This window comes from Periplaneta americana, chromosome 6 (assembly GCF_040183065.1).
Source record: "Periplaneta americana isolate PAMFEO1 chromosome 6, P.americana_PAMFEO1_priV1, whole genome shotgun sequence".
Classification (NCBI taxonomy): Eukaryota; Metazoa; Arthropoda; class Insecta; order Blattodea; family Blattidae; genus Periplaneta; species Periplaneta americana.
Genome location: NC_091122.1, coordinates 148951540 through 148973385, shown reverse-complemented (window position 1 = coordinate 148973385; position 21846 = coordinate 148951540). Strand labels below are relative to the sequence as shown.

General features: G+C 34.6%; 1 protein-coding gene across 1 annotated transcript in view; it reads left to right on the top strand.

The window, feature by feature from the left end:
• Positions 1–21846, top strand: part of LOC138701919 (alpha-1-antiproteinase S-like) — a 70607-nt gene that overhangs the window by 38935 nt on the left and 9826 nt on the right. Inside the window, exons 3-4 of the mRNA XM_069829281.1 lie at positions 3685–3867; positions 21151–21298. Of these exons, the coding sequence (XP_069685382.1) occupies positions 3685–3867; positions 21151–21298 (331 nt within the window). The remainder of the gene's footprint in view (positions 1–3684; positions 3868–21150; positions 21299–21846) is intronic.

The following is a 21846-nucleotide window of genomic DNA, read 5'->3' as shown; positions in this document are numbered from 1 at the left end:
ATCAATCGAGTCAATCAGCTTAGTCAGCTCAATGAGTCGGCCAACCCGTCAGCTCAATCAATTAGCCAAGTCAGTCAACTGAAATCAGTTAGCTAAGACTGACAGCTGAATCAGTCGAGTCAATCAGCTTAGTCAGCTCAATGAGTCGACCAACCCGTCAGCTCAATCAATTAGCCGAGTCAGTCAACTGAAATCAGTTAGCCGAGACTGACAGCTCAATCAGTCGAGTCAATCAGCTTAGTCAGCTCAATGAATCGGCCAACCCGTCAGCTCAATCAAGTAGCCAAGGCAGTCAACTGAAATCAGTTAACCGAGGCTGACAGCTCAATCAGCTCAGTAAGCTCACTGAGTCAGTCAACACGTCAGCTCAATCAATTAGCCAAATACGTCAACTGAAATCAGTTAGTCGAGACTGATAGCTCAATCATTCGAGTCAACCAGCTTAGTCACCTCAATGAGTCGGCCAATCCGTCAGCTCAATCAATTAGCCAAGTCAGTCAACTTAAATCAGCTACCCGAGACTGACAAGTCAATCAGTCAAGTCAATCAGCTTAGTCAGCTCAATGAGTCGGCCAACACGTCAGCTCAATCAATCAGTCGAGTCAGTAAATTTAAATTAGTTAGCCAATACTGGCAGCTCAATCAGTCGAGTCAATCAGCTTAGTCAGTTCAATGAGTCGGTCAACCCGTCAACTCAATCAATTAGCCGAGTCAGTCAACTCAAATCAGTTAGCCGAGATAGGCAGCTCAATCAACCCAGTGAATCACCTGTCTCAATGAGACAGCCAACCCGTCAGTCAGTCGAGGTAGTCAATTGTATTTCAGATGGTATCAAATGTATTTCAGATTTGTCAATTGTATTTCAGATGGTATCAAATGTATTTCAGATTTGTCAATTGTATTTCAGATGGCATCAAATGTATTTCAGATTTGTCAATTGTATTTCAGATGGCATCAAATGTATTTCAGATTTGTCAATTGTATTTCAGATGGTATCAAATGTATTTCAGATTTATCAATTGTATTTCAGATGATATCAAATGTATTTCAGATTTGTCAATTGTATTTCAGATGGTATCAAATGTACTTCAGATTGCAGCAAATGTATTTCAGACTTGTCAATTGTATTTCAGATGGCAGCAAATGTATTTCAGATTTGTCAATTGTATTTCAGATGGTATCAAATGTATTTCAGATTTGTCAATTGTATTTCAGATGATATCAAATGTATTTCAGATTTGTCAATTGTATTTCAGATGGTATCAAATGTATTTCAGATTTGTCAATTGTATTTCAGATGGTATCAAATGTATTTCAGATGGCATCAAATGTATTTCAGATTTGTCAATTGTATTTCAGATGGTATCAAATGTATTTCAGATTTATCAATTGTATTTCAGATGATATCAAATGTATTTCAGATTTGTCAATTGTATTTCAGATGGTATCAAATGTACTTCAGATTGCAGCAAATGTATTTCAGACTTGTCAATTGTATTTCAGATGGCAGCAAATGTATTTCAGATTTGTCAATTGTATTTCAAATGGTATCAAATGTATTTCAGATTTGTCCATTGTATTTCAGATGGTATCAAATGTATTTCAGATTTGTTAATTGTATTTCAGATGGTATCAAATGTATTTCAGATTTGTCAATTGTATTTCAGATGGTATCAAATGTATTTCAGATGGCATCAAATGTATTTCAGATTTGTCAATTTTATTTCAGATGGTATCAAATGTATTTCAGATTTGTCAATTGTATTTCAGATGGTATCAAATGTATTTCAGATGGCATCAAATGTATTTCACAAAATAAGTAATGCATTGAAGATTACATAGTCACTTTTATTTCACAAAATAACAAATGTAGGCCTACTTGAGATTTTAACTATATAAAAAAAAGGAAAATGGATTTAAAAAATCCTCAACTTTATTGCATTTCAGCGTCCGACAAGCATATTCTCCATAGCTAAAGCTGCAGCTTGATGAATTGTACTGTGTTGTACTGCACGAGCACTATCACCCTAACAATATTATGTGTGTTGCTGCATAAATTTTACTCTCTATAGTAGGTAAATTAGCCTACAACACCAGGAGCCATGAGCCATGACGTTAGGAATTCCAAGAGGTGTTTTTATGTATTTACACCAAATGATCTCGATTGGATTTAACATTGGAGAATAAGATGCCAACCGTAACTTCTGAAATACAAATGATAGTTTCTGAAATACAATTGACTGATCTGAAATATAAATGATACTATCTGAAATTATATTGACAAACCTGAAATACAATTTATACTATCTGAAATTGAATTAACTAAGCTGAAATACAAATGACAAATCTGAAATACAATAATTGATATTTTCTGAAATACAACAGGAAAAGGTGTAGAGCGATAGTCTATCGCTACAAGCACCCCGATGGGTCGGGCCAAAGCTCTTTTCATCTGAAGGAAATATTTTTTACTAATTTAAATTTATCTTGAATTACTTGTACAGGGACATCATTTTATTTTTACTAACATTTTTAATATTAACCTGGCTATATCTTTGCATTAAAGGTCTAGAACTGGAAACACCGCTTGCTCCTCCTTCTAAGACTGGAGTTCGATGATACTGGCATAAAATACAAATCACTTTACTAGGTATAGGAGGGAAGAAAAGTAGTTCATCCGTTTATGTAAACTGGGAAATATCGCAATTTTGAGTTTGATAATTTTCATTAGGTTTTTGTTTAATTAAAACACAGTACTGTATTAACACTTAGTGTTTTTACTCACGAATTGAGCTATCCATTCGGACGTATTAATTATGTAGTGTATATTTTACTGTTACAGCACATTAGCGTACAATATAGAGAATGAAATTAAATTGAAAAATAATCATAATATGGATATTTAAACATATTTTTGAAAATGGTGGCCGTTCATTTCGATACAGGCTTCAGTTCTTTTGTGCATATTATCGCACTATAGACTATTGTACCTAATTCCAATTATCAGTTTCGTCCTTCGTACGAGTAACTCATGTTGAAATAATTCTGTACCTACTCTATAAAAGAGTACCTTACATACTGTAAATTCAATCTTCACTTCTGCCCGATCCGAAAAGATAAAATTACTCACACATGCTATCTACTGTCCGTCCAAGTAGTTATGTAGCAGCGTCGTAGAAAGGGGGGGAAATCACTTGACAGTTAATTACTTAACGAGGGCTTTTTATTTAAGTTATTTTAAACAATTGTATGGTTATAATATTACGTAGACGTCCAATTCCTAACAGAAATTAATGTTTTCAGAAAAGAGCTAAGATAGCCCAGCTACTAGACTTTACAGAGGGGCGAACAGAAGCTGGTGGGGGAAACCGGGGTGCGATGTAGGCAAACGGACGACAGTACCTCTGCGAAAATATGATTCAATATTGAAAGCACTTTCGTCACTGGAAAACGCGAACATATTTCTGGAAGGTACTATACTCACTAACTCAGTACTGCATACGCAGCCTCGGTTCTGTGTGGAGAACGGTTGGAAGTTTACTAGTAGAGGGGGTGGGAGTGAGGTACATTAAAAAACTCAGGTACAATAAAAATTGAAGTAAAAATAAAATGATGTCCCTGTATAATTCGATTGAAAAATGTACTAAATCAGGCTTAAATTCGTATATGCCCTTTCTCCTTCAGGCTCTGGCCCCAGGACGGGAGAACCTCGTGTTCGCCCCGTTCGGACTCGCCACCAACATCGCCATGCTGCTGGAAGCTTCGCGCGGAGACACGTCCAAAGAGATCCTCAAAGCGCTCAGCATCTCACCAAATTCATTAAGTGACCTGCGAACCGGCTTCAAAGCCTATTGCGATTCTTTCGAGGTGAGTGCTTACGAATCTGTTGTTCGGTTCGGATGATGATCTGGAGCGCAGTAATGCATTGCATCCCAGTACAAATTGATTCCACCTTTATGACCTTCGTAGACGAGTTTGACTTTGTGAACATCTCAGCGTACTTAATATGATCCACAATGATAATGGCTAATAGGTATACTTTTTACTATACAGGGTGGAAATGAAATAATCCTGCAGATTGAAAGGTACGATAGGGTACACATAAATGAATAAGAAACCTATATTACGTTTTGTGATTAACAGGGAAAGGGATTTGGCGTAGTATAACGAATGGTGAAACGTAGTATAGATATTCGTAGCTCAGTGACTGTCAAGCGAGCTGCGTCACAGAGCATGGACGAGTACAGGCCACTTCATACAAACTTACACGCAGTGTTCTGTAAACGTATTTCAGAATAAACAAATGTTATAGTTTAATGACATATAGTGGCCTACATACATAATCTGCATTTCACTTTGAACTACATGTGTTTTTCTTGGCAACCACAAGACACCAATAAACAGCATTACAAATATACATAATGAAATATAAATCTCTGCATCCTCGCGTAGAAATATTGATGGCTGATAGACAATTGTCTTCTGTATGGAACTCGCCTCTGAATATGTAGAACCAAACGAAATGGCATATTCAATTAATGCTATGTTTTGTTGATGAAACAATTATTCCTGCTGTGCATTGTTATAATAAACTGTAAATATAATTTTCAAATTTGCAAGGAAGGAAAATTTTTAACATGAAAAAACTCCGCTCTACATCTGCAGAGACAATTGGAGAATAAGTACTTGAAACAAGATACGTCAATTAAATTCACATGTTGAATTACGTCATTGGGACACGTCTTTGTTAGTATATCTGAAATACGACTAAGAATACTGTACCCATAATTTTTAATCAAAACTCTGTTCATTTTTTCACCACACGTTTTCCTACTTCACCTTCTACTGCATTCAGTTTATTTATACTAGCCCTCATAATATTTATTTGCTCAACTAGTTCTACTCCTGACTTTTCTAATCGAATAATGGCATCCGGTAAATATAAAAAATTTGACTTAATATCCGTGACTTCTTTCTCGATTGTTATCATTTAGCAGTTCCTGGCGTATTTGAATCGCAGCCGCGTCATCGGGATCGAAAGACTGGACCACTTTCTTCACAGATTGGAGGTGATGTGCGTAATAATTGCAAGCTTCTAACCTTGACCCCCAGCTCTTAAGAACTGGACATGGGAAAGCGACAATTTAGGGAATTGTTTCCTGAATTTTGATACTCGATCTGGCGCTTTTACAAATATAGTCTTTAAATTTTGTATTGTTAGTTGGTTTCACTTTCGGCATTGTGCCTGGACTTCACTACTCTGAACTGCAAACCTGCATGTTGAAGTTCTTATGCGACAACTGTCCCGTTCACCTGTTGTTGACCTGCAGAGATCTGGGAGTATGTCATGGAGGGGAGAACTTGGTATAAAGGATTGTAAACAAATGGCTGTGTAGATGCCAATACTAGCTTTTACTGCTCCAAATTCCGTTCCTTAGTGATTAAATTAAGGTTGATATTTGAGCAGTCCGGCAACATCGTCTCTAACACACTCTACTTGTGATACAGATGTAAGAGATCAACGAACTCTGTGTGTCTCGGTAGGTTGTCACTTGCAATGACTTGAATTTAGAGGTTTTAAAAATTAAATTTACACGAAAACGGTGCACGCTATTGAAATACGCCAGAGGGATAAATTATTCTTTATTAGATTTCCTATCGATATGGACAAAAATCATAATCTTACTCGCAATAGTTGCCGAATAAGAAATAGTTAAACATTTAGGAAACTTTTTTTTAACTATAAACTTTCCACCAATATGATATTATAGTTTTTTTGTTACATACAACATAAGCTATTCGCTCTGGAGATCTGCAGGGCTATTTCACTTCCACCCTGTATATTCTAAAGATTAAAAATTATTAGGCTGTTTTAGATTTGGTTAAGTGCTCTTTACAAGGTTTGGAAAGAGGTGATAAATTTACTAGTAGATTGTTTGATCTGACTAAAGCTTTTGATACTGTTTCACATGACACACTCATGAGAAAGCTTGATTTTTATGGTTTGTTGTATTCATATTTAATTGATAGGTATTAATCTGTTTACATCAATAATAATATTTCTGAGTCTAAATTAGTAAAGTATGGTGTCCCTCAGGGTTCCATTTTGGGACCAGTGCTTTTCATAATATGTATTAATGATCTTCCTGATAGTATAATGGCTAGCTGCTTAACTCTATATCTTTTTGCTGATGGTCTAGCGCTTAATATTTCATGTGATAGTGAAGATCTTTGTTCTACTAAAATTTAGAACAATTGAATTGTGTAGTGCTAATAAGTTATATCTCAATAATAATAATAATAATAATAATAATAATAATAATAATAATAATACCGTTAATATCAATTTCAGTCTCAATCAAAGCAATTTCATTCCTGTTAATTCGAATAAATTTTTAGGTATTTACCGACAATCAAACTTGGAGTCGCAATCTCACAGTGACTATTTCAGACAAAATAAGTAAGAATCCTCAGTTATAGTATTGATCATAATTCACTTATTTCAGTTTATTATGCTTAGATACTTAGCCATCTTAGTTATGGCATTCTGCTTTGGGATAATCATAATTCGTCTAAAGAAACTTTTTATTTTGCAGAAGAGAGCTATGAGGATTATCTGTGGTGTTTCTCCTCGCACCCATTGTACATCATTATTTTCCAAGCTTGGTGTATTAACATTGATGTCTTTATATGCCCTGAGTTGCCTTATTTGTATTAAGAATAATTTCTCTAAATACATTTTGGTTCTAATTTACATAATTATTCAACACGAAATTGTTCAAATATTTATCTTAATAAAAACAAATTCAACATTACTCAAAATAGTTTTGAAACAGTATCAGTTAAACTTTTTAACAGTTTACCTATTCATGTTAGGGAATTACCCATTCATGGTGCAAATCAAGATTTCAGGTATAACTCCCTGTAAAGTTGATTTGAATAATTTCGAGGGAAAAATTGTTCCGGAGCCGGGTATCGAACCCGGAACCTTTGGTTTAACGTACCAACGCTCTACCACTGAGCTACTGGATCGGTGTCGGTTAGAGTTCCCGAGTAGCTCAGTGGTAGAGCGTTGGTACGTTAAACCAAAGGTTCCGGGTTCGATACCCGGCTCCGGAACAATTTTTCCCTCGAAATTATTCACCCATTCATGGTTTTAAACGTAAGCTCAGGACATGTTTGATTTTAAATCCTTTGTATACTCTTGATGAATTCTGTAATAGCCTATTAATTTTTAATGTTTTTTTTTTATATTATTGACGTTGCTATACATTATTTGTAATGTCTTCAGTATTGATAAAGTATCTATCATAAAATTCATAGAAGTATTTTAGCACCTAGAATTTTTTCGCCATGTAAGAATTAATTACGTAGTTTACATTTTTACTATACAGAGTGAACCGTAAGCAATGCCATTAATTTCAGGGGGTTATTCTGTGAGATATTTCAAACAAAAAATTTTAATACAATTTTGACCGTTTTTGCTTCCTTTTCGAGATAAAAATTATTTTATGTGGAACATTTAATGATTTAATTCCCGATATGCTCAGTCAATTTAAGAGAGCAGTATATTATGATAATAAGTGATTTAAAAAGTTTTAGTTTTGTTCCTTAAATGTGCAGATATTTGATCGGAACAAAATGTAACATTTCGTTCTGCAAAGAAATTTACAATGTTACGGTTCCCAGAAATTCCACCAACGTTGGTAAAATTACAAAACTATTTTTAGTCCATAAAGATAATTATATGAATTGTTGATCACATGAAAATAATAAAAATTTACACTTTCCTGCCTACTTCCAAGATTTCAGCACATAAAAATAAGCAGCTGCTATACTTTTTAATAATTTCAAGAGAAAAATTGTTCCAGTGCCGGGTATCGAACCCGATACTTTTGGCTGAGCGCACCAACGCTCTTAAAACTGAGCTACCCAGGAACTATACCATACCCTGGCTCAATTTTCCCCTTATATCCACATACCTCAAGTGGGCTGACAGAACGCCAAAGCCCAGCATTGAGTGCACCCTTACTGTGTGACTTAAATTTGTGGTTTTCTGTTATCGAAACAGTAACGCATATTATATAAATCCCCTGAAAATTATTCAAGTAAGCTTTACAGGGAGCTATAGCCTACTTGAAAAGCCAGATAATATTATGTACAGCTACTTTTTATATTTTTAGCACCTAAAAACCAAATCCATTTCCTAGTTATTTTTTTTATTTTATTAGGTTATTTTACGACGCTTTATTAACATCTTAGGTTATTTAGCGACTGAATGAAATGAAGGTGATAATACCGGTGAAATGAGTCCGGGGTCCAGCACCGATAGCTACCCACCATTTGCTCATATTGGGTTGAGAGAAAACCCCGGAAAAACCTCAACCAGGTAACTTGCCCCAACAGAGAATCGAACCCGGGCCACCTGATTTCGCGGCCAGACGCGCTAACCGTTACTCCACAAGTGTGGACTCCTAGTTATCAATGCTTCATAGTAAACCCTTCTCTTAATTTCAAAAACTACTTTTCAGTATGGTTTTCAACTGCACCAACTCTAACAGAATTAAAAACTTATTTTCAGGTAATAAAAGTATTCATACTGCACATTTACGAATATAAGTACGTTTAAAATATTTTAGAACCTAAAAGTCCGTTTTATACTTATCATAATAAGAAAATTAATCAAAATGTTCACTTTTTACACATATTTCAAAGACTTCAGCAAGTAAAATAAGTGCATTTTATATTTTTATTACCTAAAAATATATTTTCTAGTTATCAATACCGCATCGCAAACTCTTCTCTCGCTTCCGCAAAACGTTTTTCAGTACGGTTTTCAGCAGTTACATCAACGCTGACAGAATTACATCACATTGACAGAGATTAGTTGCAGATGAATGTGCATAAGGTGTCATAATTATTATGCCATCAGTGTTTACGTGTCTAGACCATTAATTATCGACTCTGTTACGTCGCCTACGAGACTGCAATTCTTTGTCGAGTTAAAAGGTGAACAGTGAACTACTTGATGTGATCTCAACCGTAACTCAGATGGCGGCTCTTCACCAAACAGACAGGAATTTGATTCTCCGAAGTTTTTGCGCGGTCTGCAGTGACAACAGATCTACATATTCAGTCGAAGCTTTTTTTTTTAATTTATTGATTATGCCCAACGAGTATAACTCATATGTAGGGGCTATACAAGAACAAATGCATATGTTGTACAATGTAATTTTAGAAGTCATGAAACTATAGTCTATGGAAGCAAACAATATTACAAAAATGTATTAAAGAAAGAAAACAAAATAAGAACAAATAGTAAGATAACAAAGTTCTGGGCAGAAAGAAGAAAAAGTTTGAAGTCACAAAATAAATAAATCAAACGTATTTTTAAACAATTCTTAAAACACCGGCAATTTTGGTAAAATTCTATATTCTAAAGGAAGTTGGCTAAAAGTTGTTATAAAAAATGCTTAATTCCCTTCTTCCATAAGTTACTGAGCTATGCTGAGAAAAAAAAAGTAATTTCTTTTTGTCTTGTTAAATAAGTATGTAATCTTTATTAAACTGAAATATAACATTACTATGTATTAAGTTGTTAATATCTTTGTACATGAAAATAGCAGCACATAATTTGATAATTGATTCAACTGGTATTCAACTGGTAGAAGGAAAGAAAATTGATATAGATATTTAACTAGAGTCAAATAATGAAAACCCAATAAAATTCTTAAATATCTATTTTGAATAATTTATAAAGGTCTCAATGCAATTTTCTTATTATGTCCCCAAATAAATGACATAAATATTATATGAGAATGGATGAAAGCATAATAGCCTATACTTTCAAAAGACAAGATTATAGGCAAAGATCTTTTAAGCCTTTTTAAAATACCAGACATTGGAGCAATTTTCTTACAGACAGCCAAAATATGCTTATCCCATGTTAAATGTTCATCAACAATCAAACCTAAAAATTTAACTGATGCAGCTTTTTATATTATAGAATCATTAAACTTTAATTCTTTCGGAATGATATAATGAAAAGAAGGTTTAGTGAAAATAGTGTACAATTTTTTTTACAAATTCAAAGAAAACCTAATTGCGCTTAACCGTCTGTCTCAAACTTTTCAAACATTTCTTCAATGGAGTCAGTAATATAAAATACACTAGTTTTAGTTTCCCGTGCCATTCTTATCTCTACATTGCTCGAAATCTTATCATATCTTCATATCTATAAATATATATAATTTGAGCTGGTAATGGAAATTACGGGAAAATGGCTGAACGGATTTTAATAAATGACCCCTCATTTTGAAGCTCAGAACCCGAAGTTTTTCAGAAAAATAGTAACTTTCAGTGAAGCGTTAGTTTTCCTACATAATTTTCATATTTTCCAAAATCCATCTTTCGTCAGTTTTGAGAACTAATTGCATCATTTCAGAATAAAACAAAACACACACTATTCTACAATAAACAATAGGCTATTACACGAAGGCCATGACCAGCAGGATTGCTGACATATTTAGAGCTCAAATTCAATTGATATTAAAAACTTCAAGGTCTACTAAAAATAATTTACAGGTCTGATTCTGCGGAGCGTAATTTTATGAGTACAGCTATGTACTGGATATTAAAATCTGCAAAACTTGAGATGGTTTGATGACATTATTACCATTAGATATTAATATTATTATAATTAATGCCATGATGCGACTTTTTCATTAATTATACGCATTAATGATATATTGATGATATGAAAGTGAAACTTTTGGGGTTATATAAGTAGATATAGAGAATATATGAAATTAGATCTTCATTTCTATAATTTACTGAATGGCGGCTATGTAGTATAAAACTACAAAACTTACGTAAGATAATATTGTTATTAAAATGAAATATTTTTACAGTTATTAATCAAGTGGGGTTGGGTCTTTTTCATATACTTAATGGCGGTGTGGTGTAGATATTTATATGCGTCATTCTCTTCAGTATTGGCTCGAGAGAGCGCAAAAATTACAGTTCCTAAGCAAAAAACCAAAAGGTATTACTTACTGATAAAATAAGAGACCTAAAAAATTTTGTAGTCTCCCGATCATTTCAGCAAGATCTCTTAGCAGGATGAAATGATTTTACCCTCTACATTTCAAGCTCTCCATGCAGCTGGTATACCAAGATGCTATGTTTACTGTTCGAAAGCATAGCAAACCTGACATTTTTTTAACTTTCGCGTACAATTCACAATGACCTGAATTAGCTATTATTCAGTCCCACAAGAAAAATCCACTGATCGTTCTGACATTGTTACTTGCGTTTTCGCGTAGAAACTCAAAAACTGAAAGTGGCTAGGTTCAAGAAAACATATTAGGAATAAAAAACCATTCAGAGGGAGTATGTTTCATTATTATGGGAGCAAATAACTTTCAAAATGTCCTGGTATTCTTCATTGAAAATAAATCTGAAAAATGTTTATTTGAACGTCTAATGAACTTAGTTTGCAGGATTTGCTGCACAAGCCACTAGTCTAGCTGTATTTCTGAAAGAACAAATTAAAATGAGTTTTTACAGTCATCACGCCTTAATTGACGGTGCATAGCAAAGTTGTCTGTTAATGTATTAAATTAGAATTAGAGGCATACATTTGATGCAAAGACCTCAAGAGTGCTACGTAGAAAAATACAAAAATAACTTCGCGTTAAGGAGGCTATTCAATAGGTGCTGAAAAAAATATACGTATTAAGTAACAAATGTTAAAATTTCATCTATGTTAAAAAAATATATACAAATCATATCAAACTCTTATAATGGACGCATATTCAGCCAGCAAGCGGCTAATATGGACACAAAAATATAAAATAACAAATTATAACACTGGCCTTTTGATGCGAAGCTGCGGTGATGTGATGAACTTCAAACTGATGAGCTGCTTGACGCGTGATGATCCAAGGAAAATTTGTACACTTCACTTAATTCACTCACACATCACTGTATCATTTTGGTCTTAATAGTTCACAGAAATTGGTAAAGAAACGGTTCACGAACGTAGTTTCAATCATGTTTACTTCTCCATAGGGCAGGAGACACTCCATACAAGAGACCACATGTTTATAAATAACGAACAATTTATCTCTTGTAAAGTCCGAGCCTATAAACAGCTGATCGTAATGCATATAATTATGATACTGAAATTACTGTTACTATGTCATATACGTACTAAGATTAACGTATTTCAATTGTTTTTTTGTTGCGAAAACTAAATCAATTTTCTCATTTCGATACCTCGTCAACCCCTACACAGCGAAAATACGTCACGTCACGTCCCTACTGAAAGATATGCAAAGAAGAAGCCTAACAGAGGACCAGGTAGAGGACGGAATAATGTGGCGTTTGGAATGCTATAAACAGTCAAATGAGCCTAAACCTATTTTATAGATGGATTTCTCTATTTACGGAAATATACTCTCAAAAGTCATATAAATGTTAAAATACATTATACTAGACGGCATTTTGGAAGGCGGTCGGCTGCTACATGCGCCGTAGCATTTCTGGTATGTGACGTCACAAACTTGTATAGTAGAACCAATCAGAATCAGTCTATAGCAAGTACTTCCAGAGTTGTTTGTTCACGTGTGAGTGTTTCAATACATTGAATAAGTAAAACTAACATTTACTGTGTACGTGTAAGATAAATAAATGGAAGAAGAGACTGTAAAAAGGCAAGTATTGCACATGCAGGCGCGGAAAATAGCGTTTAAAGTGTATAATTATTTCAAAAAACGTTGACGAGCAGAACGCTGCCGGCCATCTTGATGCTGGCTGCAACGTTGCCAACGCGCAAGAAACGACTGTAGAAGCATGTGGTGTGGGATTGAGAACCGTGCAAAGAATATTGTTAGTGAAGGAATATTGTTGTTTGGTGTCATGCTTACAGTAATCAACGGATAAGGTCATTATTGTTTTTTGATAATTTAAATTCTCTCCTACACTATTTGTATTGCACGTGCGCGTGAAGTACGATGTGGCAATGTTGTACGCTGCTTTGCCCTCTCTATCTGTCTCTCTCGACGCAAACGCAAGTAGACTACCGCCTTCCGAATTGCCGTTGACTCTAGTGGTATATTGAGACTCTTTCCTTTTAATTCTGAATGTTGGAAACCTTGCTTCTAGAGTTCGTTTACATTAGATAAAATGTCAGCTGTACCTACTGCCCGTCCGAGTGGTTACGTAGCATCTCGATTTCCCCCACTCGTTCCTGCTGGCCTCTGTAAAGGCTTGTTGCTGAACAATCTCAGCTATTTCCTGAAAACATTTTCTGTTCGGAATTGGAAGTCTGTGTAATATTATACAACTGTTTAAGACAATTTTAAGAAAAAAAAACTCCGTTAAGTAACTGCCACGTGATATCTTCCGTTTCAATTAACCTTCAACGTAACAACACGGATGGACGGTACATGCCCTCCTGCTACAAAATTCGCTACGTATTAAATGTTTTTCAGTCAACATGAAGTCATCCACCTCATTTATTAGTATATTCTATGTAACGCAAAGATAAGAAATAGAGAAAATATAAAATAACCCAAGAAGAAATAAAAAAAAAATACAAATCCTATGAACATAAAAGATATTCAAACAAAAGTGTTATAACAATCAGTGGCGAAGCTCTTAGGTTTTTGAAGTTTAGCCTACCCCACCCCCCATTCCCGTAAAAAAGTTATTATTCCTATACCTGTTTTTTTTTTTTAAGATGGGACAAGACAATAAATTAAGCGGCCTAACTTGGAACTACAGCGCGATGTTACCAATATGGAGTACCACGCTGTCAGCTGATGGAATTGACTGACGTTAAAACATTTGACAATTGACGCCGAGAGAGCTATTAAGCACTGGAAACGTGGGAACTGTAACTTTGGCAACTTAACCGTTGTTACCATAGCAACAGGCGTACCACGCTATGTAACATTCAATTGTTTTTTCCGATCGCAACGCTCCTGTCATATCCCATCTTAAAAAAAAAAAAACAGGTATAGTAACAGTAGACTTACAAGTTCATAATAACGATATATCGCAACACTTGGTTTCACTTCGATCCTTCCATATATTAACTTCACTGTTGGCAGTCATTCCAGTATGGAGAGTCCATTTCGAGGCTTGTGGCAGAAGCCTCTAAAGGCATAGCTACCACCTTGACTCGCAAGCTTGAAGGGGGACCGGAGAAAGGAATCGATTCGTCACAGCTCCGTACGAACCGAGGCTAGCATTCCGTCATAACAATACGTCGCGCTATATGTATTGGTGTGTTGCTGAATGTTACTTTAATCAAATTAATTTTGTGCAAAATAGCTCATACTGAGAGAATATTGGTTATTATTTCTAGAATTAAGAGAGAAACCATTTTCAAATTGAAACAAAATGTGCTTACAAAGATAGGAGATCAACTCCACATTTACATATTAAAATAGCGGATGAAAGAAGACAAAATAGAAATTTTTAGTTTTAATAGTTTAAGAAATATCCTTGAATGAAGGCTGCTCTGAGACAAATAAGTTATATTGTTATATCTATATTCCGTTTGGGGTGAAAATGAGTGGTCATCTTCCTGTTGAATCTGTGTCACAAAAAAGAATTGATAGAAAAGCAGAGAAAATCTGCTCTATAAAAATATAAGAGGTAAGTAGATTTTTTTCAGCCTACCCAGTATTCACATGTTAGCTTCACCACTAATAACTATACCTCCTGAATTTAAACTAACAATATCTCATTCAATAAAATAAATTATATAAGAAAGAAAGAAAGAAAGAAAGAAAGCGCGAAAAAAAATACTGATGATTCAAGTGGATCGCCATTGTGTTTATTTAAAAGAATGAATCTTTCTTCTTTACTAAAATTATTATATTTATTGTGAATCTTTCTCGGATACATTGACTCTCAGACAAAATCCGACCAATAGTTTAGGAAATAAGACTGTAGGCCTATCGGACGGAAGGATGGCATGCTCAAGAAAATACTTTTTTCGATCTCAGGGATTCTGAAACTTGTATTGTCGTCAAAATTTCGAAAGAGGTTTTTGCACGTCATCATATATTTTGTAATGAGAGTAAAAAAAAAAAGTGTAATATTTAAATCTATCTTCGATGTTATAGCAGAGGAAAATTTTGAATCTCACGACGTTATACTTAAAGATATGCAGCTAGCTACAATAGAACTTTCTTTATATTGCCCCTATTGACCATGTGAAAACGTATTATTATTATTATTATTATTATTATTATTATTATTATTATTATTATTATCTAAACCAGGGGTCGTCAGCACAGAGCACGCTGGGGCTAGCGTCTCTTACCCACAGAAAACGCACTGCACCGTGGTGCGCTCCGTAGCTGCTAGCGGGTATGCTATCTCTTCCTGCTGCACGATGGTGCACACGGGATAGGACCGCGTACCCTTTGCACATTTCAGCGAGTGCTACGACCATTGATCTAAACTCTCCTATCCATAGGCTATGTCCTTCATAGAGAATTATTACACTAAACCCCAGCTAGGTGCATTCTCATTCACAGTAGCTGACTTTGCTAAGGTTAGCTGTGTATTAGGTTTCATGCAGACAACTCCACATCTCCCTGGAGTCTAGATCATTCACCTCTAAAAGTCACCATACATTCATCGCCAAAGTGCTACAATATTACGATGTAAGAGCCAGAGATCGGTTGAAATTATGTTAATGACTGGCATGGGGAAACGGGAGAACCTAAGAAATACCCCATTTACGATTTTGTCTGCCACAAGTGTCACTATTGATTTTTCAAGAATTGAATTCCGAACCATCTATTGATGCCCTAAGCCACGCTGCTACGACAGGGTCAGATATAAGCTAACTGGGTAATTTAAGACATTGAAAGGTTAGAGTTAACACACAAATGCGAAACATGAACACTCAATCTGATTTTTGCTAACAGCTGCTTTCATGCGAAAATATTACGATCTACGAGTAAAGAGTAGGTCTACAGGGTTCATTACAAGAACAGCAATGAAGCTAAAATACAATCAAGAGATTTACAGACTATATGAAGACCTCGCAATAACAAATTTCGACCTAGAGAGGAATTAAAACAAAACGAAGGAATTGGGTAACGGTGGTCGAAAACACCAAAGCCAAGAGTAGAATTTTACGATTGTTTGCCACTTTTAAAGAACTATTGGTACTTTTAAGGAAATGTAAGGCGAATAAATTTAATTTTCGATATAAATAAGCTGTTCAATAACTAATTAAATCATATGTAAAATATGTAAGGCGTAAATAATTGAATCAGAATAAAGATGTTGAAAGTAATTTAGGTATGTCGCTACAAACTGTAATATTCTTTGAAATTAAAAGCAAAAAGCTACCTTTAACTTATTATAACTAACAAAACTAGTATGTAAATTACTTATATGAATTAACGAGACACAGTGTGACTGGATAAAAGCTCTAAATTGCTATCTAAATTTCATTTTAAACACAAGAAGGCACTCAAAAAACAAGAACATCGCTCTAACACAACGACTACAACCATGCTTCATCAGAACACGCAGAAAACTGACCAATATCAGAGAGGTGGTTGGCGTTTTGTTTTATGACGTCATTCATTATAAGTTGCTCTCCAAGTATTGCATCCAAGGGACAAGTCGTATCCCAAGGAGGTCGCTGCTGTCGGTTTGTTACGATCAGTTTGTGGTTATATTCAGGGGTGGGCAAAATACTCACACCCCAGTAGTTTAACTAAAAATAGAAAATACTTCAAAGAGTAGTATTTTAAATACAAATACAAAAGCGCTTTAAAAGCACCAAAATACATTTTTATTTCAAATACTCGATAAGATATGCCAAGAAATATGAACATTTTGTTTCAGAGCTCAAATACTTCGATTATTTATGATTTATTGACATTCTATTTAACTACGTATCATAATTTATAAATGATATATTTCTACTATTATCAGGAATTTCACAACATTATTTAATGACCATCAAGCAATCCTACACATTCTGATTTAGATATTTCATGTTTGAAATAGTCAAAACTACCATCATGATGAATGTTTAAAATAAATATGGTCAATGAAAACTATGAATTAGATACATATTACTATCTTTGCAGTGGTTTAAAACAGATAAAATAGAATATTTGAAGTTTCTTGAAAGAATATTGCTTTTTATATAGCAGTTGTTCAAAATCTAAACTATTAATATGAAAATATACCTGCTGGCTTATTGAAAAAAAAAAAAAAAAAAAAAAAAAAAAAAAAAAAAAAAAATTGGGAACAATAGTAATATGCGTTACAAGAGCGGTATGTTGAAGTTTTCATGTTCGAGGAAAAGTTTCAAAAAGCGAAACGTAGTTGAGCTTTTTTAATTTCCGAGAATAGAAAGAAAACATACCGCTCGTGTATCGTACATTATTTTGTACGAAGATCGTTTATTACATACCTGAAAGAGGAATTTCTAATTAGTTGCAATGAAATCTCCATCTTGGTTTCTGTTCAATGACGGCAAATTTGCAAAACAAAAATATCTATCTTCAACATTGTTGCTTTAAAATGTTTTCTGTGTATACTATACTCCAGCGGGCCGTGATATACGTCTGTCTTTTTTTTTTCTCCAGTCTATGATGAGTGGAATCTTGTTGATTTTTTCACGGCTTCCTTAATGTTACTTGCATCACGAATGCAGTAATTTTAGTGGAGTTGTAGAGTTTACTTAATTTTTGCAAATATTTAAAAACAATAATTAACAGTGCAATTTAGGTGAAATTGCAGTGGTAAGTTTCCAATTTATAATTATTACTATATTGAACGTCTCTAAAAATAATATGTTAAAAGCCTAAAGCAGTAAAATGAATGTCGCGCTTAAGCGGTAAGAAGAGGGAAATTGTTATGTGTGTTAGGTTGGGAATACTGAATGTGGAATTTCCGCGGATTGGTTTTGTGCGGAAACCAAGCAAATACGCACGATCTCGCACAAAATATTTTTCTCTACCAAGTTGCTTAAAGTTTTATCTAAATAGGATACCTGGACATTATTCCTGTTTTCGATCAGCAATTAAATTACCCCAAACTTGATAATTATTGTTTTCTTAAAAAAAAAGAATTCTAAAAAAATAATCAGATAAAGTTCGTCTTACTGATGTGTGTATAAATTCTGCAAAAGAGAACAGTCTTTCTATAGGCGCAGAAGTACACAAACTCAATAGAAAGAACGTCTTAAAAGCCGTAGCGTCCACCGTTGTGGGGTAACGGTTAGCATGCCTGGCCGTGAAACGAGCGGGTCCGGGTTCAAATCCTGGTTGGGACAAATTCCTTGGTTGAGGTTTTTCCGGGGTTTTCCCTCAACCTAGTAAGAACAAATGCTAGGTCTCTTTCGGAGCTCGACCCTGGACTCATTTCGCTGGCATTATCACCATCTCATTTAGACGCTATTATAGATAATCTTAGCAGTTGATAAAGCGTTGTAAAATAACCAATCAAAAAACTTTGGCAAGATAGCAACACGCCATCGGTTTTAGCTCACTCTACAGTTGTTGTTGCTTGCTTTGTTCTTATACGTTACCATCCAACCAAGAGAACTTATTGTAGAAACAGAATCGGGAATACGGACAAGTAACGCGGCCAATTCTTTTGTAGCCAGAGCAAGAAACTATAAATCTCGCACAAAAAATGTATTTTGAGCACTTAACATACAAAATACATAAATGTTATGTAAATGTATTCAATGTGGAGTAATGTGGAATAACGGTTAGCATATCTGACCATGAAACGAGCGAGCCCGGGTTAAAATCTCCTGGGCTGGGACAATTTTTCCAGGGTTTTCCTCAAACCATTAAGAGCAAATGCTTGGTAACTTCCGACGTTGGACCTTGGATTCATTTCGCCACCATTTTCATCTTCCTCTCAGACGCCACATAACCATTGCAAACAATAAAATGTCGTAAAGTAATCAATTAAAAAGAAATACTGCCGAAAATACTTTCAAATTACAAAATTAAAAATATAAATGTATTTTAAATACATGTATTTTTCATCCGCAATTAGCCCATGACTATGACTGTCCTGCATTGACATGATAGTCGCCCTTATTTAGGGGTGAACGCATAAGTTTAATTTTTAATGTTATGTTTTCGCCCCATTATTATTATTATTATTATTATTATTATTATTATTATTATTATTATTATTATTATTAACTTCAAAAGGTTAATATAAGGATGTGGCCTTCCTGCTATGCTTTTAAAAATGTGCTTTGCAGAATCCTGCCAAAGAGAGTGGATAAGAACGTGTGAGGAGTGTAGACAAGGCCAAGATGAATAAGATGCAATTTTACAAGATGTGTGTGCCTAATGTCTACCCACTTCACTTGCGTCATTTGGGTTTCGCATACTGCAGATAGATGGCAGGACTGTGACAAATTTTCAAGTTGCATTCGGTGGGCCACCTTATGCATGATGTGTATCTGTTAAGAATTATATCGTGTACTGGGGTGAGTGTATGTGTAAATGTTGTTGTTTTCTAATGCCAGGCGTTTGACAATACCAATATTTTTCAAAGATATTATCATGGTCAGCCACGTATGTGTAATGTTCGTGTAAGTGTAGTGTAGGGAATGGGTGTGGATGATTTCACAATCCCTTACACTTTGAACATGAAGAAATGAGCTGAAAAAAGTGTAAAAAGAAATAGCTACATTCCATAGACATCTTATCTTCTAACTTACCTTCCAAGCACTGAGATATTTAACAGGAATTTAATAAAATTCACAGGAGATACTGAGAATTATTTTCTGGAATAAGAACTACTACTCCTAAAGATACCGTAAACTGGGGTTACTTTGAACACAGAGGAAACTTTGAACATTTTTTTTCAGAAAATCATATTTAGGTTTCTACCTGCTGCACTTCTTATAGATGGAGGTAAATCATCATAAAATCATTCTCATACCAAATTTACCTCCATCTATAACAAGTGCAGCATGTAGGAACCTAAATATGATTTCCTGAAAAAATGTTCAAAGTTTCCTCCGTGTTCAAAGTAACCCCAGTTTACGGTACCGAAATTTGTTTAATTGATAATGGATTAATTTTCTGTTCTTTTTTAAAGTTCAGTTATCCTATTAACTTTGACAACAATATGGGAGACTACACTGCAGTTAAATCCTCACCTTCAGCTATGATTATGACATCATGAAAAAGCAACACAGTTGCATTAGCAAAATTCATCCACAGCAATGTGCAAGGATCATTAAACGATATTAATAATTAACAGTGAAAATCCGAGGATATCTGGGTACAAAAGATTAAATCCGGAGACATGCTGGAGACAAAAAGAAAAATTCGGAAACTGTCACCTTAGCTTAAATGGGCCAAAAGTGATGGCCGGTTGCCTTAAACTGAATGGCTCAGTAGAAAGACTGACATTAAGCAGTGGCAAATTTACATGAAAATAGGATGTCAGAAATTAAAATTGTAAATTAATTATTCAGTAGATTTCCAGTTGCGAAAAGTTTAAGGCATGAACGCTGTTTATCGCCAAAATCATTTAATATATTTGCATTTAGCTTTAATAAACTGAAGACCAAACTCTTCGGGAATAGAGATGTCTTCAGATTCAAAGGGCTATTATGCATTTCAGGCGTGGTGAGCCCTGGTGACACCAAGGTACTATTTTTCGAGGCCGGGTGGCGCCAGGGCACTTTTCTGATTTTTATATTAAGTTATCGTCAAATTTTGCATTTACAAAAAGTCATAATTCATATTTAAGCACTCTTATAGTGAGGACTACTCTGCAGACCTTATAACTTCTTTATCTAAATTCGAACACATGTATTTTCGCCCGGCATTCGACAAGTATTTTTGTGGAAATGGTGATGATGAAGACAAGTACTGCTGGTACTACCGAAATTCTAGAGACAGAGAACGTTTCTATCTACAAATACACCACTGCTATTATGTCCGTATGTTTAAATGTTTATTTTTGTAATATATTTTGCTCTTGAAATATTTTAATTCTTTTGGATTGACTTTCATACATATGGAAAGGGACAATGGAATCGATGTCAATGCCATAATCCATCAAGTACACCAGTTGCACAAAACTGAGTCTTTTTATTTTAATGAATTCCAGACAGCTTCTGAAAATGAGGAGATCGCGGGCACTTTTAACATGGCACTGATGCTCAGCTCGCAACCTTTGGCAGCTTCATACAAGACCATTATAGACAAGTACTATCGTGCAAACATCACATTAACTTCCAAGTTCGATAATTTCACAGGTAAGATTATGAAAGATTACAGAAATAAATACACTTTTAAGAAATCATGTACAGGTATAGCATATTAAGTATTAGCCTTTGAATAATGGATAGAGGACCTAAAAACAAGCAAAAAAGTTCATTTAAGTATATACTGTAGTTAATTTCACTTTGTTTTTTAATTGCAGGTACTTTTAGTTTATACATATTTGGTTACTGCAACTTTATTTTTGCATCTATTTACTAAGTCTATGCATAATTGAACAGCTAGCGCTCAAAATGGCCATCACGAGTTCTAATACTGACTTCATGTACAGTCTTGCTCTCTCTCATATTACAGATGTCTGTTGTATCTGCTGACATCCTTCTTCAACAAGCTGGCGAAAAATTTTAATGTTCGCAATAGGTCTTTAATACACAATTGCTTTTGAATATCCCCAAAGTAAAAATCCAATGGATTGAGGTCAGGCAAATGAGTAGGCCAGGATATTGGTCCCTCATAACCTATCTATTTATTAGGGAATCGCTGACCCACTAATGTAAGAAATAAACGACATAAAATAAAGGGT